General features: G+C 44.2%; 1 protein-coding gene across 3 annotated transcripts in view; it reads right to left on the reverse strand.

Moving 5' to 3' along the window:
• Positions 1-25,030, reverse strand: part of LOC126181958 (uncharacterized) — a 104,227-nt gene that overhangs the window by 35,940 nt on the left and 43,257 nt on the right. Inside the window, exon 1 of one of the 3 annotated variants that reach the window (XM_049924814.1) lies at positions 14,933-15,374. The exons of 1 other annotated variant lie outside the window; for it this stretch is intronic. In XM_049924814.1, coding sequence (XP_049780771.1) covers positions 14,933-14,976 — 44 coding nt within the window. In that variant the 5' untranslated portion in view covers positions 14,977-15,374. Of the gene's footprint in view, positions 1-14,932; positions 15,375-25,030 lie in introns of those variants that run through there. One more of the 3 variants, XM_049924813.1, reaches the window with a different exon arrangement.

Consider the following 25,030-nt stretch of genomic DNA (forward strand, 5'->3'; position numbering starts at 1 on the left):
AGATAAGTAAAGTACAAACATGAAAAACAATCATTTTCACAGAATCGAGAACATCACACAAATACTGCGTTTTTACATTTGCTACTGTACTAGTACAATATGAACGCAACAGAACTGTTCTGGAGCCAAGCTGTGGGATTTGGCCCGAGAAGTAACAAGAGTCTTAAGCTGCCAGACGTGCTGGAACTAACGCACGCAGCTTTTTCACACGACACTGCCGAACGCTGGCAGGTTATACAACAGCTCGTCATAAAAGAAGAAGAGAAAATGCTGCACCTGGTTGCCTTCGTGGATTCTGTTGTTGATAGGCTCGCTATCAACCTAGCAGATGACACTTCCAGAACTGAAATGTTTTTCTCGGATTGGGATAAGGAAGGTGCCAGCTTTAGTGGCTTCAATGTTTGACTGTACGGTGAAATCCTTCAATCATCTCGTACGGTACGTTACATACAGCTTATGCAGAAAACTACCCTGTGGTTAATTCAGAAATTTTCATCATTCTTGTTTCTAATTATAATAGTACGTTAGCTAAAAACGATAACGTGTTGCGGTTTTCGGCTACTCATCTAAGGAGCATATTGTGGGAGATTTACATTGTATTATTTCATTCTGCTTAAAATTTAAATGACATTCGCAGCTGTATTGGTCCTCTGCTCTTCTCTTTTTACGTGTGAACTGCAGCTGGCCACGTCACTGCAGGCTAGCTGTACCAGCTGACTGGCAACTGCTGTCCAAGCTAAACGCGCCGGTAAAGCTGTTGTCCCGTATTATCGCTAAGTGGATGTGCGCATAACGCAGAGCACAAAACGTACCCTTATTATCGTACCTGACAGTACTCGAGACAGCTTGGCTGCAGTCTCACGGAAATCCAATGAGGTTCCAGCAAACGCGGAAGAATACATAGTGCATTGTTTACATCAGGTTTAATCCTATGATGAACGGATTATAGTTGGGTATACGGACCCCACTCGCGAGAAGATACTAATAATAATAATAATAATAATAGGCATCATACAGAATATGTAATGTATTTCCTGAGCATACTTCAGTGTTAATAAATGTTAATCTGGACTTGATATTGTCTTCAGCTCATAGAAAGCAACTTCTGATTGGTTAGTAATAGAGGGGCGCCTCTGATATGCCCATACACGTTCTGCTCAAATTTTGTTGCGAATGGGGGCTGTACTCAGCCGCACGGCTTCGACACTAGAATGAAGGCAAGGAGCATGACCAACTGTTTGCCGAGCTGAAAACGTGGTTCGATGTCTCTTGTTTTTGTTTGGTAGTTTGTCAGTGAAACAGTACATAACGTTTCCTTTCTGGTCAGTCAGGGACTGGTGATAAGGATTAGGTAATAACGGCGAGGGCAGTGATACGAGAGTGCCTAGCCGATAGCTGCAGCTCGGTCACAGCAGGCGTCAGGGAGCGTTAAGATACGACGTCTGACTGCGACACGGTCACGGAGCTGGGGAAAAACCCGTGAATAGGCCAGCATTTGCGTGCAGGGTATTTTGGCTATTGGCTAAGGGGTCAGCACCACAAAAATAAAAACAAGACGGCCTATGTTTTAATAACGCGACGTGGAGTCTCTTATAACTGTAAAATACGTAGACGTAATTATTATGTGCTCTTTCGGGAGAATTTTGGGCATACAGCTTACCAGGTGTAGAAGTATGAAATCGAAATTTCCCTACAGATGGTGCCAGCCGTCAGTGTAGCGCCCGTGAAACCTCGTCTGCAGCGCCATCTGCTTCCTGGAACGGCTGACGACGAATGTGAACACACAGTAACCCAAGTTCCATACACCGGTATCTGTTACAAACCCGTAAACATATCGACTTTTGTACCTACAAACTACGATTTGCAGACAGAATTGGTTTTTTTTTGTTGTCATTTGAAGAAAACTGCAGCAGAATCGCATCGAATGCTTGTTGAAGCTTTCGGCGAACATGCTCTTTGGAAAACGGTGTTTCGCATAGTTCAAAAAATTCAGAAGTGGTGATTTTGATGTGAGAAACTGCAAGCTCGGGAAACCACCGAAAAAGTTCGAAGGCAACGCATTGCAGGTCTTATTGGACGAGGATGGTACTCAAACAGAAACTCGCTGAACAATTGAATGTGACGCATAAAGCCGTTTCTTTCTGTTTAAAACTATGGGAAAGGTGCAGAAGTGGGAAAATGAACTGAATGAAAGACAGCAAGCAAATCGGAAGACCACTTGTAAAACGCTGCTCACCAGACAAAAAAGAAAGTCGTTTCGCCATCGAATAGTGACAGGTGATGAAAAATTGATATATTTTGAGAATCCTAAGCGTCGCAGATCATGGGCGAATCGAGGAAAACCAACGACATCCACTGCAAGACCAGATCGCTTTTGAAAGAAGACAATGCTCTGTGTTTGGTGGGATAAGAAGGGTGTCGTCTATTATGAGCTGCTAAAACCTGATGAAACCGTTAACACTGATCGCTACCAACAGCAAATGATCGGTTTAACTCGAGCATTACGTGAAAAACGACCGGAATATGGGGAAAGGCAACACAAGGTCATATACTCCATGATAACGCTCCATCACACAAAGCAAAACGGCCCAGGGAAACGATCAAGGAGTTCAGTTGGGAAGTACTAGGGCATGCAGCTTATCCTCCAGACTTGGCTCCGTCCGATTTATCATCTGTTTGCATCACTGGAACACGCTCTCGCCTAAGAACGCTTCAATTCGTATAAAAATGTACGAAAATGGCTCGTTGACTGGTTCGCTTCAAAAGAAGACTTTTTTTGGCGTGCCATTCATAGCCTGCCGGCAAGGTGGGAGAAATCTATAAATAACAATGGAGATTATTTTGAATAAATTAGTGTTTATCAGTTTCAAAATACATACGTGTAATTGAATCACAGATCGGAAAAAGGAAGAAAGTCCAATCAGCTCTGTTTAGAGAAAACTTCCAATATTGTTCCTACAGTTTTGTGATTCATTACGAACTTGTAGAATTAGGTTATCTGTACACAGTGATGAATCGTTCCAGGGCCTTCGATAAATATTTTTGACGCTATCCTCTTTGGAAGTTGGTGGACATTCGTCCCTTTTCCAATAAATGATCCTCTCGTGGAGAGTTTGCAAAAAATGTCACTGTAACATAGTTTTACACAGCTATTTATTTTCATTTACGTTACTAACAATTTTAAAACATTAATATTTATTCAGTAAAACACCTTAAGAACAACAATGTACTGTGACATAACATAAAAAATTTAATTAACAATAGTCTTTAACAATTATTAATTTTTTATCAGATTGTATTATGTTATCTTTTGGAAGTCCTAATCTTCTCCATCAGACTGGAAATTATTATTTCCTGTGGGCTACTGAAGAATGTTGTTAAAAAAATCTCGATACTCTAATGGAATGTACTTCATTATTTCATTAAGATGTAGCAGCTTCTTCGTATTTATAGGAATCTTATTGTAGTATGCCATAGTTATGGGATAATCAGGTATTTGTTTTCCTTTAAAAAGCCTGTATGTATTGCGAAGCAGTCCATCTATCCATTCCGAACAAACGATATACCCTCGATTCAGATGCTTATAGGTCAAATGCCGAAATTTAGCAAGCGAAAATCTTTCCTTTGCTTGACAATTTACGGCAAAGGAAGATTTTTAAAGGGGTGTGACTATCATTTCTTAAATTCAATGATATATTTATGTTCAATAATCTTGATTTGAAACGAATTCAGTGCTTTTCTTCAAAAAAATGGTTCAAATGGCTCTGAGCACTATGGGACTTAACTGCTGTGGTCATCAGTCCCCTAGAACTTAGAACTACTTAAACCTAACTAACCTAAGAACATCACACACATCCATGCCCGAGGCAGGATTCGAACCTGCGAGCGTAGCGGTCGCGCGGTTCCAGACTGTAGCGCCTAGAACCGCTCGGCCACTCCGGGCGGCTGTTTTCCTTGAATTAACTTCAATTTCAATGTACTGCTTGACAGTGTAGAGCCTGTCTTGCTGTCGTGTGACTGTCTTAATTATGGCAAAATCCCTATCACATGGGAGGAAGGAGTGACCTCGAACAGAAAAATAATGCTGAATTATTTGAAATTTCCCAGGCATTGCAAGATACATCAGGTACCGTACAACAGTGTTGCTTTTATTTTGCCCGCTACAAGACTCACTGAACACATGTAGATCTTCCACTGTGCTGTATTGTCTTTCAGGTTATGGATTCTAAATGCAAAAAGCCACAGTTTTCGTAAGTAGAACATTTCCTGTACAAGAATACAAGGTAGGGGAACATTTTGCATATAATCAGACGCCAGACCGACTACATCATTCCTTTCAGCACACAGTTTTATCACTTCTTGTTGTTTTACATAAAACTTAGATGCTCGTCTCTAGTGAACAATCAATTCTGCGACAGCCACTCAATATCATTCAGGAACGGAGATTTAATATTGGCTAGAAGCTTCTCGCAGGCAGAACGTACATCTACTTGTGGGTGACCGAATCTATGATGAAAATTTTCATTGAAGTATTTGAGATAGTATTCAAACTTCACTGTCAATTCTGTGTTTTTATCACAAAACAATTTGTGCAACTTTTTCACATTTATGTTGGAATCCAAGGATGTAATACTTTTGCACTGTAGTGTGAGTGATGGGCTGGGAAATATCGAATATTAGTATCAATCTTAGCAATGACATCAGATCCAAGTATATTTCCCCGGTTAATATGCTTTCCTCTACGGTCATCTGGAGACTGGCCATTAACAAGGAGCGATGTTAAGCGTACAACAGATACAGATCTTTCAACCTCTTAGCTTTAACATCGTACAATCTCCTAATTACTTCCATTTGAACCTCATCTTTGAAATTTTCAAAATACATTTTGGAACAACTGCAATAAAACAGAATGTTGGAGAAAGATACAGTATACCTCACTTCAATATTTAGCAGTAAAATGAAGACAAATATCACATGAAAGCATTTATATAAAAGATACTTGCTTGGTGGAACAGACCATTTTGCTGGCACAACTAATCCTTTACAGGTTATGTATTTCTGTCATAGTGACAGCTCTCTTGCGTCTTTCTTTGACATAGTCATCTACATTTCTTACAGCTCTTCTTCTCCCGTGCACTTTTTCAATTTCGGAGTCACTTTCACTCATTATGCTACGAGTCTACAAACAGCAACTTACACTACTGGGCATTAAAATTGCTACACCACGAAGATGACGAGCTACAGACGCGAAGTTTAACCGACAGGCAGACGATGCTGTGAGATGCAAATGATTAGCTTTTCAGAGCATTCACACAAATTGTGCGACACCTACAACGTGCTGACATTTCTCATACACAAACAGCAGTTGACCGGCGTTGCCTGGTGAAACGTTATTGTGATGCTTCGTGTAAGGAGAAGAAATGCGTACCATCACGTTTCCAACTTTGATAAAGGTCGGATTGTAGCCTATCGCGATTGCGGTTTATCGTATCGCGACATTGCTGCTCTCGTTGGTCGAGATCCAATGACTGTTAGCAGAGTATGGAATCGGTGGGTACAGGAGGGTAATTCGGAACGCCGGCTGGATCCCAACGGCCTCGTATCACTAGCAGTCGAGATGACAGGCATCTTATCCGCATGGCTATAACGGATCGTGCAGCCACGTCTCGATCCCTGAGTCAACAGATGGGAACGTTTACAAGACAACAACCATCTGCACGAACAGTTCGACGACGTTTGCAGCAGTATGGACTATCAGCTCGGAGACCATGGCTGCCGTTACCCTTGACGCTGCATCACAGACAGGAGCACCTGCGATGGTGTACTCAACGACGAACCTGGGTGCACGAATGGCAAAACATCATTTCTTCGGATGTATCCAGGTTGTGTCTACAGCATCATGATCGTCGCAACCGTGTTTGGCGACATCGAGGTGAACGCACATTGGAAGCGTGTATTAGTCATCGCCATACTGGCGTATCACCCGGCGTCATGGTATGGGGTGCCATTGGTTACCCGTCTCGGACACCTCTAGTTCGCAGTGACGGTGCTGTGAACAGTGGACGTTACGTTTCAGATGTGTTACGACCCGTGGCTCTACCCTTCATTCGATCCCTGCGAAACCCTACATTTCAGCAGGATAATGTACGACCGCATGTTGTAGGTCCTGTACGGGTCTTTCTGGATACAGAAAATGTTTGACTGCTGCCCTGGTCAGCACATTCTCCAGATCTCTCACCAACTGAAAACATCTGGTCAATGGTGGCCGAGCAACTGGCTCGTCACAATACGCCAGTGACTAACTTTGATGAACTGTGGTATCGAGTAGAAGCTGCATGGGCAGCTGTACTTGTACACGCCATCCAAGCTCTGTTTGACTCAATGTCCAGGCGTATCAAGGCCGTTATTACGGCCAGAGGTGGTTGTTTTGGGTACTGATTTCTCAGGATCTATGTACCCAAATTGCGTGAAAATATAATCACATATCAGTTATAATGTATTATATTTGTCCAATGAATACCCGTTTATCATGTGAATTTCTTCTTGGTGTAGCAATTTTAATGGCTAGTAGTGTACGTAACAACACACTGACAGTAATATGGGACAGTAAAACTGAAACAGTATGTTTAAATGCCACTTAGTAGCATTGTTGTAACATTGTTTGCCTGACGTCTGGTGATACTGCTTACACTAGTGGGTGGAAAACATAAGAATGCCCGGACATTCTTCTCTTTTCCACTAATTAATAACTTTAAAAGTCTGTAATTTCCGTATTATTACTGGTTTTTTCTTCCTGTTTCCACTCATCGTTGAGTGGACAACTCCAAAATTAAATGTTATCTCAGCTTTTTTTTTTAATGGACTTTCTTCCATTTTTCAATCAGTGAGTCAGGTATTGCAACCAAATTCGGGTTTCATACTTCTAGACCTAGAATATGAAATGAGCCAATCTCCCCCTCCCTCGTGTCAAATATCCCGTATCAAATATGTAAGAGTTCTGAGGCATCTGGATTTGTAGAGTGTAGGTAACTGCAATGGATGCATTATGTTTGCATGGTATGGTGGTGGTGGTGGTGGTGGTGGTGGTGGTGGTGGTGTTGATCTCCTCTCGAAAAGCTGCAACGGGGTCCAGAAACTTAACGTCCTCATCTGTTGGACGGATCACGTTCAACAGTGTCACATGCACTGAATTCATGATAATTTAATCCAAGAACTTGGCGCTAAGGCTGGTGATCAGGAACTTTACGCTACAACACCCCCTCCTTTTGTTGACCAAATACTGGCAGTGAAAACTTCGTTGACCCCCCAGGATTGGAGCCGTTGTACCTGAGTCGAGCGTCACCGCACAAGGATATGTAACCGACTACGGAGGCAGGTAATTTTTTTTCATTTTTCGATGTCTTCAATTCATTAAATAGCAAATTGAATAGTAAAATTTCATATAGTTTAATAATAAAGACCCGGCTGGCAGCCGAGTGGTCAACTCGACAGACCCCCATACGGGGAACCCGTGTTCAAAAAAAATGGTTCAAATGGCTCTGAGCACTATGGGACTCAACTGCTGTGGTCATAAGTCCCCTAGAACTTAGAACTACTTAAACCTAACTAACCTAAGGACAGCACACAACACCCAGCCATCACGAGGCAGAGAAAATCCCTGACCCCACCGGGAATCGAACCCGGGAACCCGGGCGTGGGAAGCGAGAACGCTACCGCACGACCACGAGATGCGGGCTAACCCGTGTTCAATTTACAGTACTGCCAGGGATTATTCCTTTGTGGAAGGACAGGATCGCGGTACGATGATCATTGTGAGGCCAGCCGAGGAGCTACCTGACTGAGAGGCAGCAGCTGAATGGTCTGAACGTCGATGGCGGCCGGGAGTTCTGTGTATTGACCCCAAGCACCGCTATAGCACATCCGATGATGGGCGGGTAAGGGTGACACGGCGCCCGGACGACAATAGGTCGACTGGTTTTCAGAGCCGGATCTCGGAGTTACCGCTTATCCTTTTTCTTTTTAATTACAAATTTCAATTGCAGCTTTATAAGCCGAGAAGAAAGGGGGCATCCAGAGACATCGATTGGCTTATGTGTTTACTTTAGACATGACAACAAAAACGGAAAAGGAAAAGAAGTAATTGTATTCGATTTGAAAATAAGCAAGGAAAGCTAGCAGCAGCATTGTCGCTGGTGCGGCGTTTGCATAATTGTTGAGTTAGTTCATTTGGTGAACGGCTTTTAATGTCGATATTGTGGCTGCTGTATGGCTGTGTTTCCCATCGATTCGTGTACAATTCGACTTCTTTTTAAAAATAACCTATCCTACACGAAGAGTGGTTGATGATTTCACATTAAAATACATTTACTTCTTTTATTAGTGTAAATAAACCACATCGGTGTGATTCGTATCGCCGTTATTCTGAGATGAGAGTGATTATTGCAATTCCTTCCTACGTCACCCCTTCCTGTCCAAGGCACGACACGAGGTAAGACAAGCTCGTTTCTTCTCTCACACCAGTACAGCTTTTCTTCTCACAGGAGGAAGACAACAATAACCAGAAAGAGAACTTGGTTAAGCGCGGTGTCCATGGTATTCTTCTTTCCAAAGATTACAGTCTGGTTACATTCTTTTTAAAATGCTACACCTTAATTTTGTAGGCAAAGGAATTATTGTATGAAACCTAAAAACGTCGAAAGTCGAAAAAGAAACGATATCTGGAGGGGAAAGATGGGCGCGCCAAAATGGTTCAAATGGCTCTGAGCACTATGGGACTTAACATCTATGGTCATCAGTCCCCTAGAACTTAGAACTACTTAAACCTAACTAACCTAAGCACAGCACACAACACCCAGTGGCGCGCCAAAAAACTTCCGGGCTGTAGCGCCGCCGTTTTTTAATCGAGTCCTGAGTGTGACATACAGTTTTCACTCCATGCCTGTAGTCGTATAAAGTGTAACTATAATATATAGGTACACAAAAATCGATCTAGCTATTTTCATGTAATGTTTTGTCTTCATTCCGCTACAGTTCGGTATAGTTCTGAGCTTGTTGTAAGCGGAACGATGTACACGTCGCTGCCAGGCCAGAAGTAGTGGAGACTTTCTCGGAGTGACGTACTCTGCAAAGAAGTTACAATGCTTCCCTACAATAGGTCGAGATCAGTCTTTCTCTTGTACTTAACGTTGGTGATCAGATCTACCAAACTAAATTGTAAAGTGGGCATTATGCCTTAACAAAAAAGATATACTCTGGAAGATAGGCGTTTTTTATCTTTTTCAGCCACATGTGGAACTTGTAACAACCCTAGGCTGGTATTCTTTTTTCAAATCGAACCGACCGATGCCATTCTCTCTATTTTTGGTCGTATTTGAACGGTACGTAACTGCTGCAATGGAGCTGAGTCTTTTTTCATTACATCTATCCGTTATTTATACACTCCTGGAAATGGAAAAAAGAACACATTGACACCGGTGTGTCAGACCCACCATACTTGCTCCGGACACTGCGAGAGGGCTGTACAAGCAATGATCACACGCACGGCACAGCGGACACACCAGGAACCGCGGTGTTGGCCGTCGAATGGCGCTAGCTGCGCAGCATTTGTGCACCGCCGCCGTCAGTGTCAGCCAATTTGCCGTGGCATACGGAGCTCCATCGCAGTCTTTAACACTGGTAGCATGCCGCGACAGCGTGGACGTGAACCGTATGTGCAGTTGACGGACTTTGAGCGAGGGCGTATAGTGGGCATGCGGGAGGCCGGGTGGACGTACCGCCGAGTTGCTCAACACGTGGGGCGTGAGGTCTCCACAGTACATCGATGTTGTCGCCAGTGGTCGGCGGAAGGTGCACGTGCCCGTCGACCTGGGACCGGACCGCAGCGACGCACGGATGCACGCCAAGACCGTAGGATCCTACGCAGTGCCGTAGGGGACCGCACCGCCACTTCCCAGCAAATTAGGGACACTGTTGCTCCTGGGGTATCGGCGAGGACCATTCGCAACCGTCTCCATGAAGCTGGGCTACGGTCCCGCACACCGTTAGGCCGTCTTCCGCTCACGCCCCAACATCGTGCAGCCCGCCTCCAGTGGTGTCGCGACAGGCGTGAATGGAGGGACGAATGGAGACGTGTCGTCTTCAGCGATGAGAGTCGCTTCTGCCTTGGTGCCAATGATGGTCGTATGCGTGTTTAGCGCCGTGCAGGTGAGCGCCACAATCAGGACTGCATACGACCGAGGCACACAGGGCCAACACCCGGCATCATGGTGTGGGGAGCGATCTCCTACACTGGCCGTACACCACTGGTGATCGTCGAGAGGACACTGAATAGTGCACGGTACATCCAAACCGTCATCGAACCCATCGTTCTACCATTCCTAGACCGGCAAGGGAACTTGCTGTTCCAACAGGACAATGCACGTCCGCATGTATCCCGTGCCACCCAACGTGCTCTAGAAGGTGTAAGTCAACTACCCTGGCCAGCAAGATCTCCGGATCTGTCCCCCATTGAGCATGTTTGGGACTGGATGAAGCGTCGTCTCACGCGGTCTGCACGTCCAGCACGAACGCTGGTCCAACTGAGGCGCCAGGTGGAAATGGCATGGCAAGCCGTTCCACAGGACTACATACAGCATCTCTACGATCGTCTCCATGGGAGAATAGCAGCCTGCATTGCTGCGAAAGGTGGATATACACTGTACTAGTGCCGACATTGTGCATGCTCTGTTGCTTGTGTCTATGTGCCTATGGTTCTGTCAGTGTGATCATGTGATGTATCTGACCCCAGGAATGTGTCAATAAAGTTTCCCCTTCCTGGGACAATGAATTCACGGTGTTCTTATTTCAATTTCCAGGAGTGTATTTCTTTATCCAGCTCGATATTTACCCGCGTAAATATCGCTATGTTTTTATGCAAAATTACGTGCACTCCAAAAAGCTAGTCACCTTAGTATTTATTACGTTCAATTTCAATAAAAATGAATAAGCTGATAAACGATCTAAGGCAAAAAAATGAATTATCCGAATGGTATTGAAATCGGTAGATGTGATGTACATGTAGAGATAAACAAATGATTACTATTTCAAAAAAAAAACTGTATGATTTATTCAGGAGAAAACTTCACCTCTAGCCCTTCTGCAAATAGTTATTCGGCTTGGTATTGATTAATAGTGTTGTTAGATGCACTCCTGAGGAATATCGTACCAAATTCTGTCCAATTGCCGCGTTAGATCGTCGGAATCCCGAGAGGGTTGGAGGCCCCTGTCACAATGCTCCAAACGTTATCAACTGGACAGAGATCCGGGGACCTTTGTGGTCAAGGTAGGGCTTGGCATGCAGGGGGGCAAGCAGTAGAAACTCTCACCATGGGCGGGCGAGAATTGTCTTGCTGAAATGGAGCCTAGCCTGGCTTGCCACGACGGGCAACGAATCGGTGCGTAGAGTATCGTCGGAGTTCCCCTGTGCTGTAAGAGTGCCGCCGACGGCTATGAAAAGATACGTCATCACTGTTCATAGGGGCTCAATTCGAAGAGGGATTCGTCACTGAAAGCAGTGAGATTCCAGTCCGAAGTGTCTGGAGACGCCCCAGACAGCAGTGGGACACCAGCCTTATTGTCGCCTGCCATACGGCCCGACAACGAGAAATGGCGGTCTGGGGTGTCATTTTATTTCATACCAGAACCTCTTTGGTTGTCATCCACAGGATCCTTACAGCACAGCGTGACGTCGACGATATTCTCACAGTTTTGTTGCCCTTCATGGCAAGCCATCCTGGGCTTCCATTTCAGCAAGATAATGCCCGCCCACACACTATGGGAGTTTCTACTGCTTGTCGCCGCCCATACCAAACTCTACCTTGTACAGTATGATCTATGATCGCTAGACCTCTGCCCAGTTGAGAACGTTTGGAGCATTATGGCAGGACCGTCCAACCAGCTCCAGATTTTGACGATCTAACGCGCCAGTTGGACAGAATTTGGCACGACGTCCCTCAGGATTACATTCAGCAAGTCTAATGAAGGCCAAGCCAAATAACTGCTTTCATAAAGGCCAGACGTGGACCGACACGCTACTTACTTGCTCAATTTGTAAAACTCTTTCTCTTGAATAAATCATCCAATTTTTCTGAAATTGTAGTCATTTGTTTGTCTGTACATGTACAATACATCCACAGATTTCCGTTGCATTCCGATAATTCCTTCGTGGTGTGTCTTTTTTTTTTGTCTAAACAGTGAAAATATTCACTTTTGGTGAAATATTGTCTTTGAGATTGTTGGCGCCATGTGAAGCGAGTAGCCGAGGTTATGAGTCGGTTCTGTGAAGTCCTGGCTTATGTATACCGTTTGTACAAAGCAAGACCTAAAGAGACTTGCTGCAGTTCGTAACTCTCATTGAGATTCACGGAACGATATCAGTCGATTTATCAGATAGCTCTTCATCGAGCAGATCTATTGACACAGATATGAAGTACACTTATATGTATACTATCTAATCGAATTCAGTGTTTCTTCCCTTTTCTATATAATCAAAAGGCAGAATCTTTTATTGCATAATCGTATAGGAGTAAGAAGGGCCGTGACTGTAAACAGGAAAGTCAAGCCGACCAGAATATAAATGTCGTGTGGCAGCACGGCCCGGTGCAAGTCTTTTAATTGGACGCCTCTTTGCCCACTTGGGTGTCCTGAAAACCAACGGCACCCGGTTTCCCACGGATGGTCACCTATCCAAGTATTAGCCAGGCCCAAAATTGTTTAACTTCGGAGATCGGGCGGGAACCGATATTACCGACATGGCAAGGCAGTGTAACAAATTTAGGATCTCGAAAAATTTCACTGCGCATGTACGTCTGCGATATCATAAAAATCCTGTATTCTCGAAGCCTGTAGAGTTACACAGCAACCTATAAAAGATAATGGAAATTTTCAATACAGTTTGACCATACATGTATGACCCTGTCAGGACTACCATTCGCAGTGTGAAACTGGCACAGTACACTTACGGATCCAAACATTTTTACCACCATCTTGAGACTGTATGCTGACTGTTTGTGATACAGGCACTCGACACGGTAAGGAAAGTTTAAAAGCAGAGCCGACACTAATGGGAAATCTTTCTAGCGGTGATATTGGCCTCGAATGAGGAAATCGATTGACAAAAGCGACTCTGACAAAAGGCAGAGTGCTCTCACCCACCGGCTGGGAACGACCATCTTGGAAAGAGCGAAGCTGGTCGGCTGCTCTAATGCCACTTTGGTGAGCATCTACGGAACGTGGGTGATCGATGCTGAAACCGCGAGTAGGTGACAAGGTATTGGAATTATGAAATTTATTCGCAACTGCGGTAGATTTCTGACATTAGCTGCTGTAAGTATAAAAATATTACCTATTAGTGAAACATGAGAGTTTGTGCTGGATCAAGACTGGATGAGACGCCCTGCTAAACCCGCAGGACAGGACAAATAGTAGGAATTGTGGAAGGGGGCCAGAATGAGCGGCTGTCAGTTACACTCCAAACGTAACACTTTATATAGTTGTCCAAACATTACAGCGCAACTTCTGAGCTTGACTATCGACTGGAAACGTCGATAATTCTAAAAGGGCTGTAGGTCCATGAATTAAATTCAACTGCTATAATTCTTTTTCTTTGTTTTTCTTAGAGGCAGAAGGCTCTAGGCTTTAACCTAAAGTAGTATTTCAGCCCAAGCGATGTTAAGACTTGAGTAGTCACATAGATGAAGTTTTTAAAAGTGGCTGAAGGGCCATAAATTCAAAACAACATAACTACAATAACTTTTCAACAGACAGACGGCCAAACCTTTATGACCAATAAGAAACCTTACCTCGAAACGGTTGAAGGCCTTTGTTTTAAAAAACTGCAACCAATTTTCCAAGGCAGAAGGCCCAAAGCTTTTAAACTTAAGTAGTATTTAAGCCCAAGTGATTTAAGACTTGATAAGTAAGAATCCAAAATTTTAAAGCGGCTGAAGGCCCATCATTTTAAGAACAACACAAGTACAATAAATTTTCAACGTGCAGAAGGCCCACACCTTGTCTTGAAAGAATGTAATACTTTGATAAGTAAGATCCTTAAAACTTAAAGCGGCTGAAGGCCGATGCTTTAAAACAATACAATAAATTTTCAACAGGCAGAACGCCCAGGTTTTATCTTCAGACAATGTAAGACCTGTTCAGTTTAGAAAAACTTACTTTTAAAACGGCTTTGATTTTAAAAACACAATTACAAGCATACAAATTCCAACCATCGGCTATGAGCCATTAAAACCACACAATTAAACGCCAACAAGAAAGGCAATATAGGCAACGGCGCTCAGAAGTTTCTAGGGGGCTCGGTCTGCCCTTGAACTCTTAACGTTAGCCTAGGTGAGACAAGAAGTCGGCCCAACTATACTCGATCCGCCGACAACACAACCAAGAAACAGTCAGGGATCCATCGACAAGACGACTTGCTAACCACCGACAAGTATACGAGAATTCCAAAGCCAAAACATTACAGACACAGCCGCCCACAACCAAATATACATTAAGTTGTCAAAAACTACACCCCACGTTGGCCATACACAGCCGCCCACAACCAAATACACATTAAGCTGTCAAAAACTACATCCCCATGTTGGACAGCGACAACAGGCGAGGAAAAGACACTGCCTGAATTTACGTCAGCGACCAGGGCAGGTAACCGCGACACTAACGGCCACAAGGCAGAAAATTCCGCTGGTGCACTTGAATTTCAAATCGTCAAATATAGTTAATTCCACCACATGGCGGCTAAATCTTCACCAACTCGAACACTCACTGTTGCTTCCAGGAACACCGCCTACAGTGAACCACCAACCAAGGGGAAAACATGAACAGACGTGGCTTCGGTAATTAAATCACCACTCAACTTTCATGCCTGGGTCGGTGAGCCACGAACCTCTTAGCACTCGGAACAGGCCCCAACACGCTCCGACACTGCATAGAGACCGCCAGAGGGCCCGGCCGACTGCACCGCGCGGAGACTTGCTTGCTGATCCGCTCTAACCGATCGACTCATTGCCAGTACGCCGACAACATTTAAAACAAGTTTTCAATGGAAATGACACCAATTACACACACAGCTTGACAAACACTTGCGCGAGGACTTGAACGACACTCAGCAGTGGCTGTGCAATCACGAAGACAAATCGGGAGTCGATACACACACGCAGCCAACCATAAGCGATCGGCGAGACAATTTACGTCGTCCAGTAGGACGACCGACCGACGATCCACGAAGACGGTCAAGTGATGAGTGGCGGCAACGGTCGGGCGAGCCATGGACATCCAGGCGCCACTGCTGCTCCAACCCGACTGAACTAGTGCCGCGTCCCAACTCCACGACTGGCAGGTCCGAACTGTCCTCCTGGCATGTTCCAACTCACTCCGCGACAGACGACAACCGGGAAGTAATAGCAGTGCAGCAAAGATAACACGTGAGGGATATATCGATAGGCGCTATTGGTGCCGCTGATGGGCATACAAAGCAGCAACTCAGTGACAACAGAAATTGAAACTAAGATAACGAGGTGGCAATACGAAAAAAAGGATGTAAAATAAGAGATGGCACGAGCGCGAGCCACGCACTGCTCGCTGGAATCCGGAATACCCGCTAGTAGCGAGGGGTTTCCTTAATAATTTCGCTTCCGTTACTGCCTACGACACCATCGCTTACAACTTTACTTGGATTCCCACCGCAGGCTTTTGGGGAGACAAATGTATTCAACGTTGGTATTATTGCCCGTCGAGGCTTGTAGTACTTATTTTTAACAATGTCTGAAGAACCAGACATACGTGCAGCTTTACTAAATCTATGAAATAATTCGCAATTGAGGAATATTTCTGATATTAGCTGCACTATGTATGAAGATTTACGTATTGGTAAAACATGTAAATTTGTGCTGGACCAGGACTCGAAAACAGATTACCGGATTGTCGCGAGCAGTCGCCTTAACCGCTTCACCTACCTTAGCTTGCTTCCAGGACTGACGAATAAATTTCATAAATGGAGTAAAGCTGCAAGATCGTCACCTATGCCTGGTTCTTCTGACATTGTCGAAAATAATTATTATTTACTAACTTCTTGCGTCCTGGAGAAGCTGTGGGTTAGCAACTTCTGTTAATCAGTACAACGAAAAACCAGTCCGAAGTTGCAAATTTTACTTCTTTCATTCATTCGGTGACTATTTTCGGGCCAAGATCCATTTATAGATCAGTGTAACATAGTCGAAAATGGTATTTCCAAAGATGTGAAAACCTTGTCAAAATGTACAAAGAACAGTTACGGCGCATAAAGATAACTATGGAATTTATTTTTAATTGTCATTTGTTCTGCTGAAAGACGTACGGTAATATGTTACGTTGCATCGCTGGCAATAATAGAATTCTGGATGAGAACAGTAAGAAACATAAATTATTTACCCTTCCTATAAATCGAAAAGAAATCAGTTCTCAAGCATCTGACGGCGAGTTTTAAAATATTCTTTAACAATTCCTAACAACTACTCTGCAATGCTCCTGTACTCAGCAGACAACTTATCTCGTCTTGCCGCTGCAACTGCGTGATCAGCAACATGCTAAAAATAATTCAAAAGCAATCCTACGATCCATCCAGAGTGCAATACATGGTCATAATAATTGCAACAACTACTGCCACATTTTTGTTATAGAAATTGAATGACCAGGAGGGGTTTGGTCAAAAACAGTGTAAAAAAACGAAAGAAACCAATAAGGGCTTCAATTTACTATATTCGCAAAATAGGTTACTTAAACACTGACAATTTACATCGACCTTTATTATTCCACAATGTCTGTACTCAATAACACAACAAAGATATAAATACAGGGTGAGTCACTTAACATTAACACTGGAAACAGCTCCCAAACGACGACAAACACGGAAAAGCAATTCCGCAGACCGAAAGCAAGGAGGGGGCCTGTGATAATTGGTTAATACAAACCACTGATAAATGCACGGAAGTCTGATTTTCGACACATACTTATGTTTTTTAAATGGAAACCTGTTATTATTTTTAGCACAACTGAATATAGAAACAAGTACTTAATCGATGCCGTTCGTTACATTGCAAAATGTCAAGCACATCCAGAGTAATTTGTAACGTAAAGTCGACGTTTGAAACATCAGATGTTCAGTAGCGTGTTGTAACAAACAAGATACGTAGGCGTATGTTTACGAGGACTGCGATGTTTACGAGTTTGGCTGTCTCCGTATCTGCATGTAGCGCCGGCTGAATTGGTCCTTGTACTCAGAAAAACAGCAGTACAGCATGTCACCGGACACTGCGATAATGCACTGAAGACAAGTACGCACAGCAGGAACGTGAGCAGGTCGCAAGTACAGCAGAGAGTATAGTGTTGTAAGCACTGTGAAAATGATTTATTCTAACTCTGAAAAGGCAGAGATGACACTCATCTATGGTGAATCTAGGCGAAATGCAGCTACATGCTGCAGGTTGTATGCGGAAAGGTACCCGGACAGAGATCATCCAACGCGCCGCACATTTGAAAACATCTACAAACAAATGTATGCAACAGGTATGGTCGTAACACGCAAACGGGTCCGTAACAAACCCACCACAGGAGAAGCAGGTGCAGCTGGTGTGTTAGCTGCTGTTGCCTTGAACCCACACATGAGTTCACGTGACATCGCTAGAGGCAGTGCAGTGAGTCAAAGTAGCGTAATGCGGATACTTCATCGTCACAAATTTCACCCGTATCATGTGTCGCTGCACCAGCAATTACATGGAGATGACTTTAATAATCGAGTGAATTTCTGTCAGTGGGCATTAACAGGGAATGCGTTGCAGTTCTACCTGTTTACCGATGAAGCAGGTTTCACAAACCACGGTGCAGTGAATTTACGAAACATGCATTACTGGTCCGTGGACAATCCACGCTGGCTTCGACAGGTAGAGCGACAGGGACCGTGGTATGTAAGTGTATAGTGTGGCGAGCGATCATTTCATTGGTCCTTACTTCATTGAAGGCTCCCAGACAACTGCAAAATATATCGAGTTTCTACAAAATAATCTTCCAACATTGCTACAAAATGTTCCGCTGGAAACGCGTAGACGTACGTAGTATCAACGTGATGGTGCTCCTGCACACTCTGCTACGAACACCAACTGACCCTTGACAGAATGTTCGACGGGCGTTTCATAGGACGTAGCGCACGCTTAAATTGGCCAGCCTGTTCTCCTGATCTTACACGTTTAGACTTATTTCTGTGGAGTACGTTAAAGGAGAACGTCTACCATGGTGTGGCTACAACTCGAGAGGATGTGAAACATCGTATTGAGGCAGCCTGTGGCAACAATGCACCAGATGTACTGCGTCGTGTAAGACATCCATTACGCGGTAGATTGCAAATGTGTGCTGCAAATGATGGGCACCACTTTGAACATTTATTGGCCTGAAACGTCGTACACACTCTTTTACAGTCTGTAATTGAAAACAAAAAACAAATTTGTAAGTTTAACAGCATTCTCATGTTAATGTACATTTTCTTCTAACAAAAACAGTCCCGTACAGTATTCTTCAGATAAAAAGCATAATAAAAATATACTTGAAAAAAGAGACAGCATTGGTCGTATATTTTTTACTATCGCAAAATCGATTTTCTGTCACTGAGTGACCATCTTCAGTGCTATATTGTATAACTTAAATTAGAATGCACTGTTGTCACTAAGCTTACGGCAATCACATAGACTGTGATTGCCGTAAGCTTAGTGACAACAGTGCATCCTAATTTAAGTTATACAATATAGCACTGAAGATGGTCACTCAGTGACAGAAAATCGATTTTGCGATAGTAAAAAAAATATACGACCAATGCTGTCTCTTTTTTCAAGTATACCTGTTATCTGGTCGGAGTGCACAAGACAACATGGAGTCGCCAATCAACATAATAAAAATGTTAGCACGTGGACTTAACTTGCTGTTCAAGTCTCTTCTATACCTACGTTACATCACTGGACTTAAGGGGCTGTTCAAGTCTCTTCTGTACCTACGTTACATCACTGGACTTAACGTACTGTTCAAGTCTCTTATGTACCTACGTTACATCACTGTTGTTTTTGTATCCCAAATTAATTCGGTTCTTTCCGACACGCACGACTGAACTGCTGAGGAGTTACTGAAGCGTCAACTTTAAGTTACAAATTACTCTGGATGTAATTAATATTTTACAAAGTAAGAAATGGCATTGATTAAGTATTTGTTTCTATTTTCAGTTGTGCCAAAACTGATAACAGGTTTCCACTTAACAAAACATAAGTATGTGTTGAAAATCATACTTCAGTGCATTTCTCTATGGTTTGTATTAACCAGTTACACCAACCCCTCTCCTCACTTTCGATCTGCGGAATTGGTTATTACGTGTTTGTTGTGGTTTTGGAGGTGTTTCTGGTGGTAATGTTAGGTGACTCACCCTGCATTACCCACAATGTACGCAGACGTAAATCTGACAAAATCCCTCCAGAGCGCAAGCAAGCAACAACTACGTTCAGCAAAAAGGCAAATTACAAAAAAAACTTCAATTAATACCATTCTCCTACGGCGCCATAAGAACGACCACGGCAGGCTGCGATCCATGTCGCGCGGCTTCTCTCCACCGCAGGGTGCGTCCGACCACTTACGACTACTCTCGACAACTGTTCACTCGCTGCTACTCGCAATAACAATATCTCAGAGTCAAGAGAATCTGGAAGCGTACTTGGATAGCCGAGGTTGTTAAGGCGACCACTCGCGACTAGCAAGGGTTTGAGTCCTACTTCGGGACAAATTTTCATGTGTCACCGATAGGTAATATCCGCATTCATAATGCAGCTAATATCAGAAACATTCTGTAATTGCGAATACATCTCGCACGTTTAGTACAGCTGCAGGACCATCAGCTATGTCTCCTTCTTCAAACATTGTTACAAATAATGTATTGGAGATCCAGACAAAATTATAGAAAGTAGAGGTCAGTAGTCTACCTGCCCTGTAAACAGAACTGCCGGTGTTCTGTGGCAGATCTGACGCAGAGTACAACGATAATGGAAGCACACGTTCAGCGCACGTAGTTGAACATGGGACTTCAGAGCAGACGACCTCTAGCTCTTTCCATGTTGACCCAACGAGGCTGGATTGTGGATCAATGGAAATGTTTCGGCTGGGCGGCTGAATCACCCTACTTGTTTCAACACATCGATGGTCGTGTCCGCATACGCCGTCATACTAGCGAACTGCTGCTCGGAAAATGCACCGCGCGGAGGACTCAGGTACGTGGGGCAGTATTACCCTCTGGTTGACATTTACATGTGCATCCGTGGGACCTGTGGAACTAATACACTACTGGCCATTAAAATTGCTGCACCACGAAGATGACGTGCTACAGACGCGAAATTTAACCGACAGGATGAAGATGCTGTGATATGCAAATGATTAGCTTTTCAGAGCATTCACACAAGTTTGGCGCCGGTCGCGACACTTAACAACGTGCTGATATGAGGAAAGTTACCAACCGATTTCTCATACACAAAGAGCAGTTGACCGGCGTTGCTTGGCGAAACGTTGTTGTGATGCCTCATGTAAGGAGGAGAAATGCGTGCCATCGCGTTTCCGACTTTGATAAAGGGCGGATTGTAGCCTATCGCGATTGCGGATTATCGTATCGCGACATTGCTGCTCGCGTTGGTCGAGATCCAATGACTGTTGGCAGAATATGGAATCGGTGGGTTCAGGAGGGTAATACGGAACGCCGTACTGGATCCCAACGGCCTTGTATCACACTAACAGTCGAGATGACAGGCATCTTATTCGCATGGCTGTAACGGATCGTGCAGCCACGTCTCGATGCCTGAGTCAACAGATGGGGACGTTTGCAAGACAACAACCATCTGCACGAACAGTTCGACGACGTTTGCAGTAGCATGGACTATGAGCTCGGAGACCATGGCTGCGGTTACCCTTGACGCTGCATCACAGACAGGAGCGCCTGCGATGGTGTAGTCAACGACGAACCTGGGTGCACGAATGGGAAACGTCATTTTTTCGGATGAATACAGGTTCTGTTACAGCATCATGATGGTCGCATCCGTGTATGGCGACATCGCGGTGAACGCACATTGGAAGCATGTATTCATCATCCTATACTGGCGTATCACCCGGCGTGATGATATGGGGTGCCATTGGTTACACGTCTCGGTCACCTTTTGTTCGCACTGACGGCACTTTGAACATTGGGCGTTATAATTCAGATGTGTTACGACCCGTGGCTCTACCCTTTATTCGATCCCTGCGAAACCCTACATTTCAGCAGGATAATGCACGACCGCATGTTGCAGGTACTGTACGGGCCTTTCTGGATACAGAAAATGTTCGACTGCTGCCCTGGCCAGCACATTCTCCAGATCACTCACCAATTGAAAACGTCTGATCAATGGTGGTCGAGCAACTGGCAATTGGATTACGATGAGGAATAATTTTATTTATTGCATCAGAAGTACTATTCTTTGTTTCATTTTTCTGGGCATTTTTTAGATGAACTGTGGTATCGTGTTGAAGCTGCATTGGCAGCTGTACCTGTAAACGCCATCGAAGCTCTGTTTGAATCAATGCCGAGAAGTAACAAGGCCGTTATTACGGCCGAAGGTGGTTGTTCTGGGTACTGATTTCTCAGGCTCTATGCACCCAAACTGCGTGAAAATGTAATCACATGTCAGTTCTAGTATAATATATTTGTGCGATGAATACCCGTTTATCATGTGCATTTCTTCTTGGTGTAGCAATTTTAATAGTTAGTAATGTAGAAGACACCATCGAAGCTGTGGACTACGTGAACATTATTGACGGACCACCTGCATCCAGTCCGGAACCGCACGACTGCTACGGTCGCAGGTTCGAATCCTGCCTCGGGCATGGATGTGTGTGATGTCCTTAGGTTAGTTAGGTTTAAGTAGTTCTAAGTTCTAGGGGACTGATGACCACAGATGTTAAGTCCCATAGTGCTCAGAGCCATTTGAACCATTTTTGAACCACCTGCATCCATTCACGCTTCCCCGACGACCGTGGCAGCATGGAATAGAATAACTCGCCTCTTCATTAGGCCAGACTCGTTGTTCAGAGGCTTGAGGAGCACGTGAGTGAACGCACGTTAATCTCTGGATCATCAGTTTCGCCTGATCTGAACCCGGTGGAACACAGCTATCGCGTGCCAACTCTGCGCTCGGAAACCAAGGACCAGTAATTCACGGGAACTGCGTGGTCTATGGGTAGACGTCTGCTGTACATACCTCCAGAAACGTATTAAGGATTTGTATGACTCGTATTGCACTGCAGAGAAGGGGGGCGTACACGATATTTAGCAGATGGTGATAAAGTACTGGCTCACCAGTGTGTTTGAATAAAATTGTATTAATGTTTGATCATTGCTTCAGAAATACTTATTTGACAAAGAACGTGTATTTTTAACCGCGTACTTGAAGAGAGTGGAGTGACATGAGTCATGTTAGTGTGTGCAGTATCACTTTCCGAAAATGGATTCTGTGCCGTTTCCGTTCCGTTATGACATTTTGCGTTTTCAATAAATGTGAAACTGCGTGGTGCTGGCAGTCTATATATAATGTGTGGCGCATTTATTGCATCTGTCTTAAAACAGATTAACTGCCGATTTGATAATCGCCATATCTCTCTTCTCTTCTTTGTAATATCTTTCAAATGTTGTCATGATACTTTAATAAATCATTTTTAACAACAGTTTTTCTCTCAATAGTCCTCTAGGTAAAATTTTAACAATATTAACCATGCAGAAAAATACTAACTGCACGACCACATCTAGAAAGTAAGTTTCGATTTTTGCCTCTTATGGCTGACCATAGTACAACATAAATGTGGAGCCCTCTCGTCATTAGTTGTTTCATAGGATTGTAACCTTTATGCTAATATTTTATACTACTTATCTGAATTGATATAACGTGCGAAAAGCAGTGGAACACAGGAAATTATGTTCTAGATATTTGATACATAAAAAATACCTGTAAATGTGTGAAATCAGATTGCGCAGTAAGAAAATAAAGCAGCGTTCTCAGAGGAAAGTGAAAGTCAACATTTAAAATGCTTCTATTAAACTCTGACAAGGAATGTGATGAATACGAACGGAAATTCGTATTCCCAAACAAACCTGATCCTGTTGATAAGAATGTGAACCAACAGAATTATCATCTACACATCAAAAAAAGTTTTTCATTACCTCGGTTCCGAGAGTTCCGGAACCTGTACAGAAAATTGAAAAGGAGATCAACATAAACGTCATTTCCTCCCTTTTCATTGCTCATGGAAACCACACATTGCATGTTGTACCACCATACAGCTAGACCTTCAGAGGTGGTGGTCCAGATTGCTGTACACACCGGTACCTCTAATACCCAGTAGCACGTCCTCTTGCATTGATGCATGCCTGTATTCGTCGTGGCATTCTATCCACAAGTTCATCAAGGCACTGTTGTTCCAGATTATCCCACTCCTCAAACGCGATTCTGTGTAGATCCCTCACAGTGGTTGTTGGGTAACGTCGTCCATAAACAGCTCTTTTCGACCAGTCCCAGGCATGTTCGATATGGTTCATGTCTGGAGAACATGCTGGCCACTCTAGTCGGGCGGTGTCGTTATCCTGAAGGAAGTCATTCACAAGATGTGCACGATGGGGGCGCGAATTGTCGTCCAAGAAAATGAATGCCTCATCAATATGCTGCCGATATGGTTGCACTATCGGCCGGAGGATGGCATTCACGTATCGTACAGCCGTTACGTATCGTACAGCCGTTACGGCGCCTTCCATGACCACCAGCGACGTACGTCGGCCCCACATAACGCCACTCCAAAACGTCAGGGAACCTCCACCTTGCTACACTCGCTGGACAGTGTGTCTAAGGCGTCCAGCCTGACCGGGATGCCTCCAAACACGTCTCCGACGATTGTCTGGCTGAAGGCATATGCGACACATATCGGTGAAGAGAACGTGGTGCTAATCCTGAGCGGTCTATTCGGCATGTTGTTGGGGCCATCTGTACCGCGTTACATGATGACGTGGTTGCAAAGATGGACCTCGCCATGGACGTCGGGAGTGACGTTGCGCATCATGCAGAGTACTGCACACAGTTTGAGTCGTAACACGACGTTCTGTGACTGCACGAAAAGCCTTATTCAACATAGTGGCGTTGATGTCAGGGGTCGTCCGAGCCATAATCCGTAGGTAGCGGTCATCCACTTCTCCACCATGACCGATCAACATCGCTTTGGTTCATTTCGAGACGCCTTGACAGTTCCCTTGTTGAGAGCCCTTCCTGGCACAAAGTAACAACGCGGACGCGATCGAACCGCGGTATTGACTGTGTAGGCATGGTTGAACAACAGACAACAAGTGCCGTGTACCTCCTTCCTGATGGAATGATTGGAACTGATCGGCTATCGAACACCCCGCCTAATAGGCATGGTTCTTTACATATTTGGGTGGGTTTAGTGGCATCTCTGAAGAGTAAAATGGACTGTGTCTATGATATATTGTCCAAAGTCAACGTCTATCTTCAGGAGTTCTGGGAACCGAGGTAACGCAAAACTTTTTTTGATGTGTGTATATTCAAAGATTATTAGGAGATCAAATGCTACGAATGCTTAGAGATCAACGTTGTTTTCAACCTCAGTGTTCGCGCTTCAGATCCCCCAGCTGCAAAAAGAAACAAAATAAAAATAGAGGAGAAATGCTCCTGCAGAAGCACAAAACAGACGAATACGTTCCTCTTTAACACTGTCTGACAGGACAGAGGGGAACCAGCTGTCTCAACCTCATTCCGCCTTCCTCACCAAAAATTTTGGAATTCGAAGACATTCGCGTTTTTTTTGTGCTGATTGAAAGTATCAAAGAGACAGTGACGGTGGGAGAGAAGGGAAACAGCGCCAACGGGAAAGAAAGAGAGAGGAGACAGTCACGGTGTCT

Source organism: Schistocerca cancellata, chromosome 1 (assembly GCF_023864275.1).
Source record: "Schistocerca cancellata isolate TAMUIC-IGC-003103 chromosome 1, iqSchCanc2.1, whole genome shotgun sequence".
NCBI classification, from domain to species: Eukaryota; Metazoa; Arthropoda; class Insecta; order Orthoptera; family Acrididae; genus Schistocerca; species Schistocerca cancellata.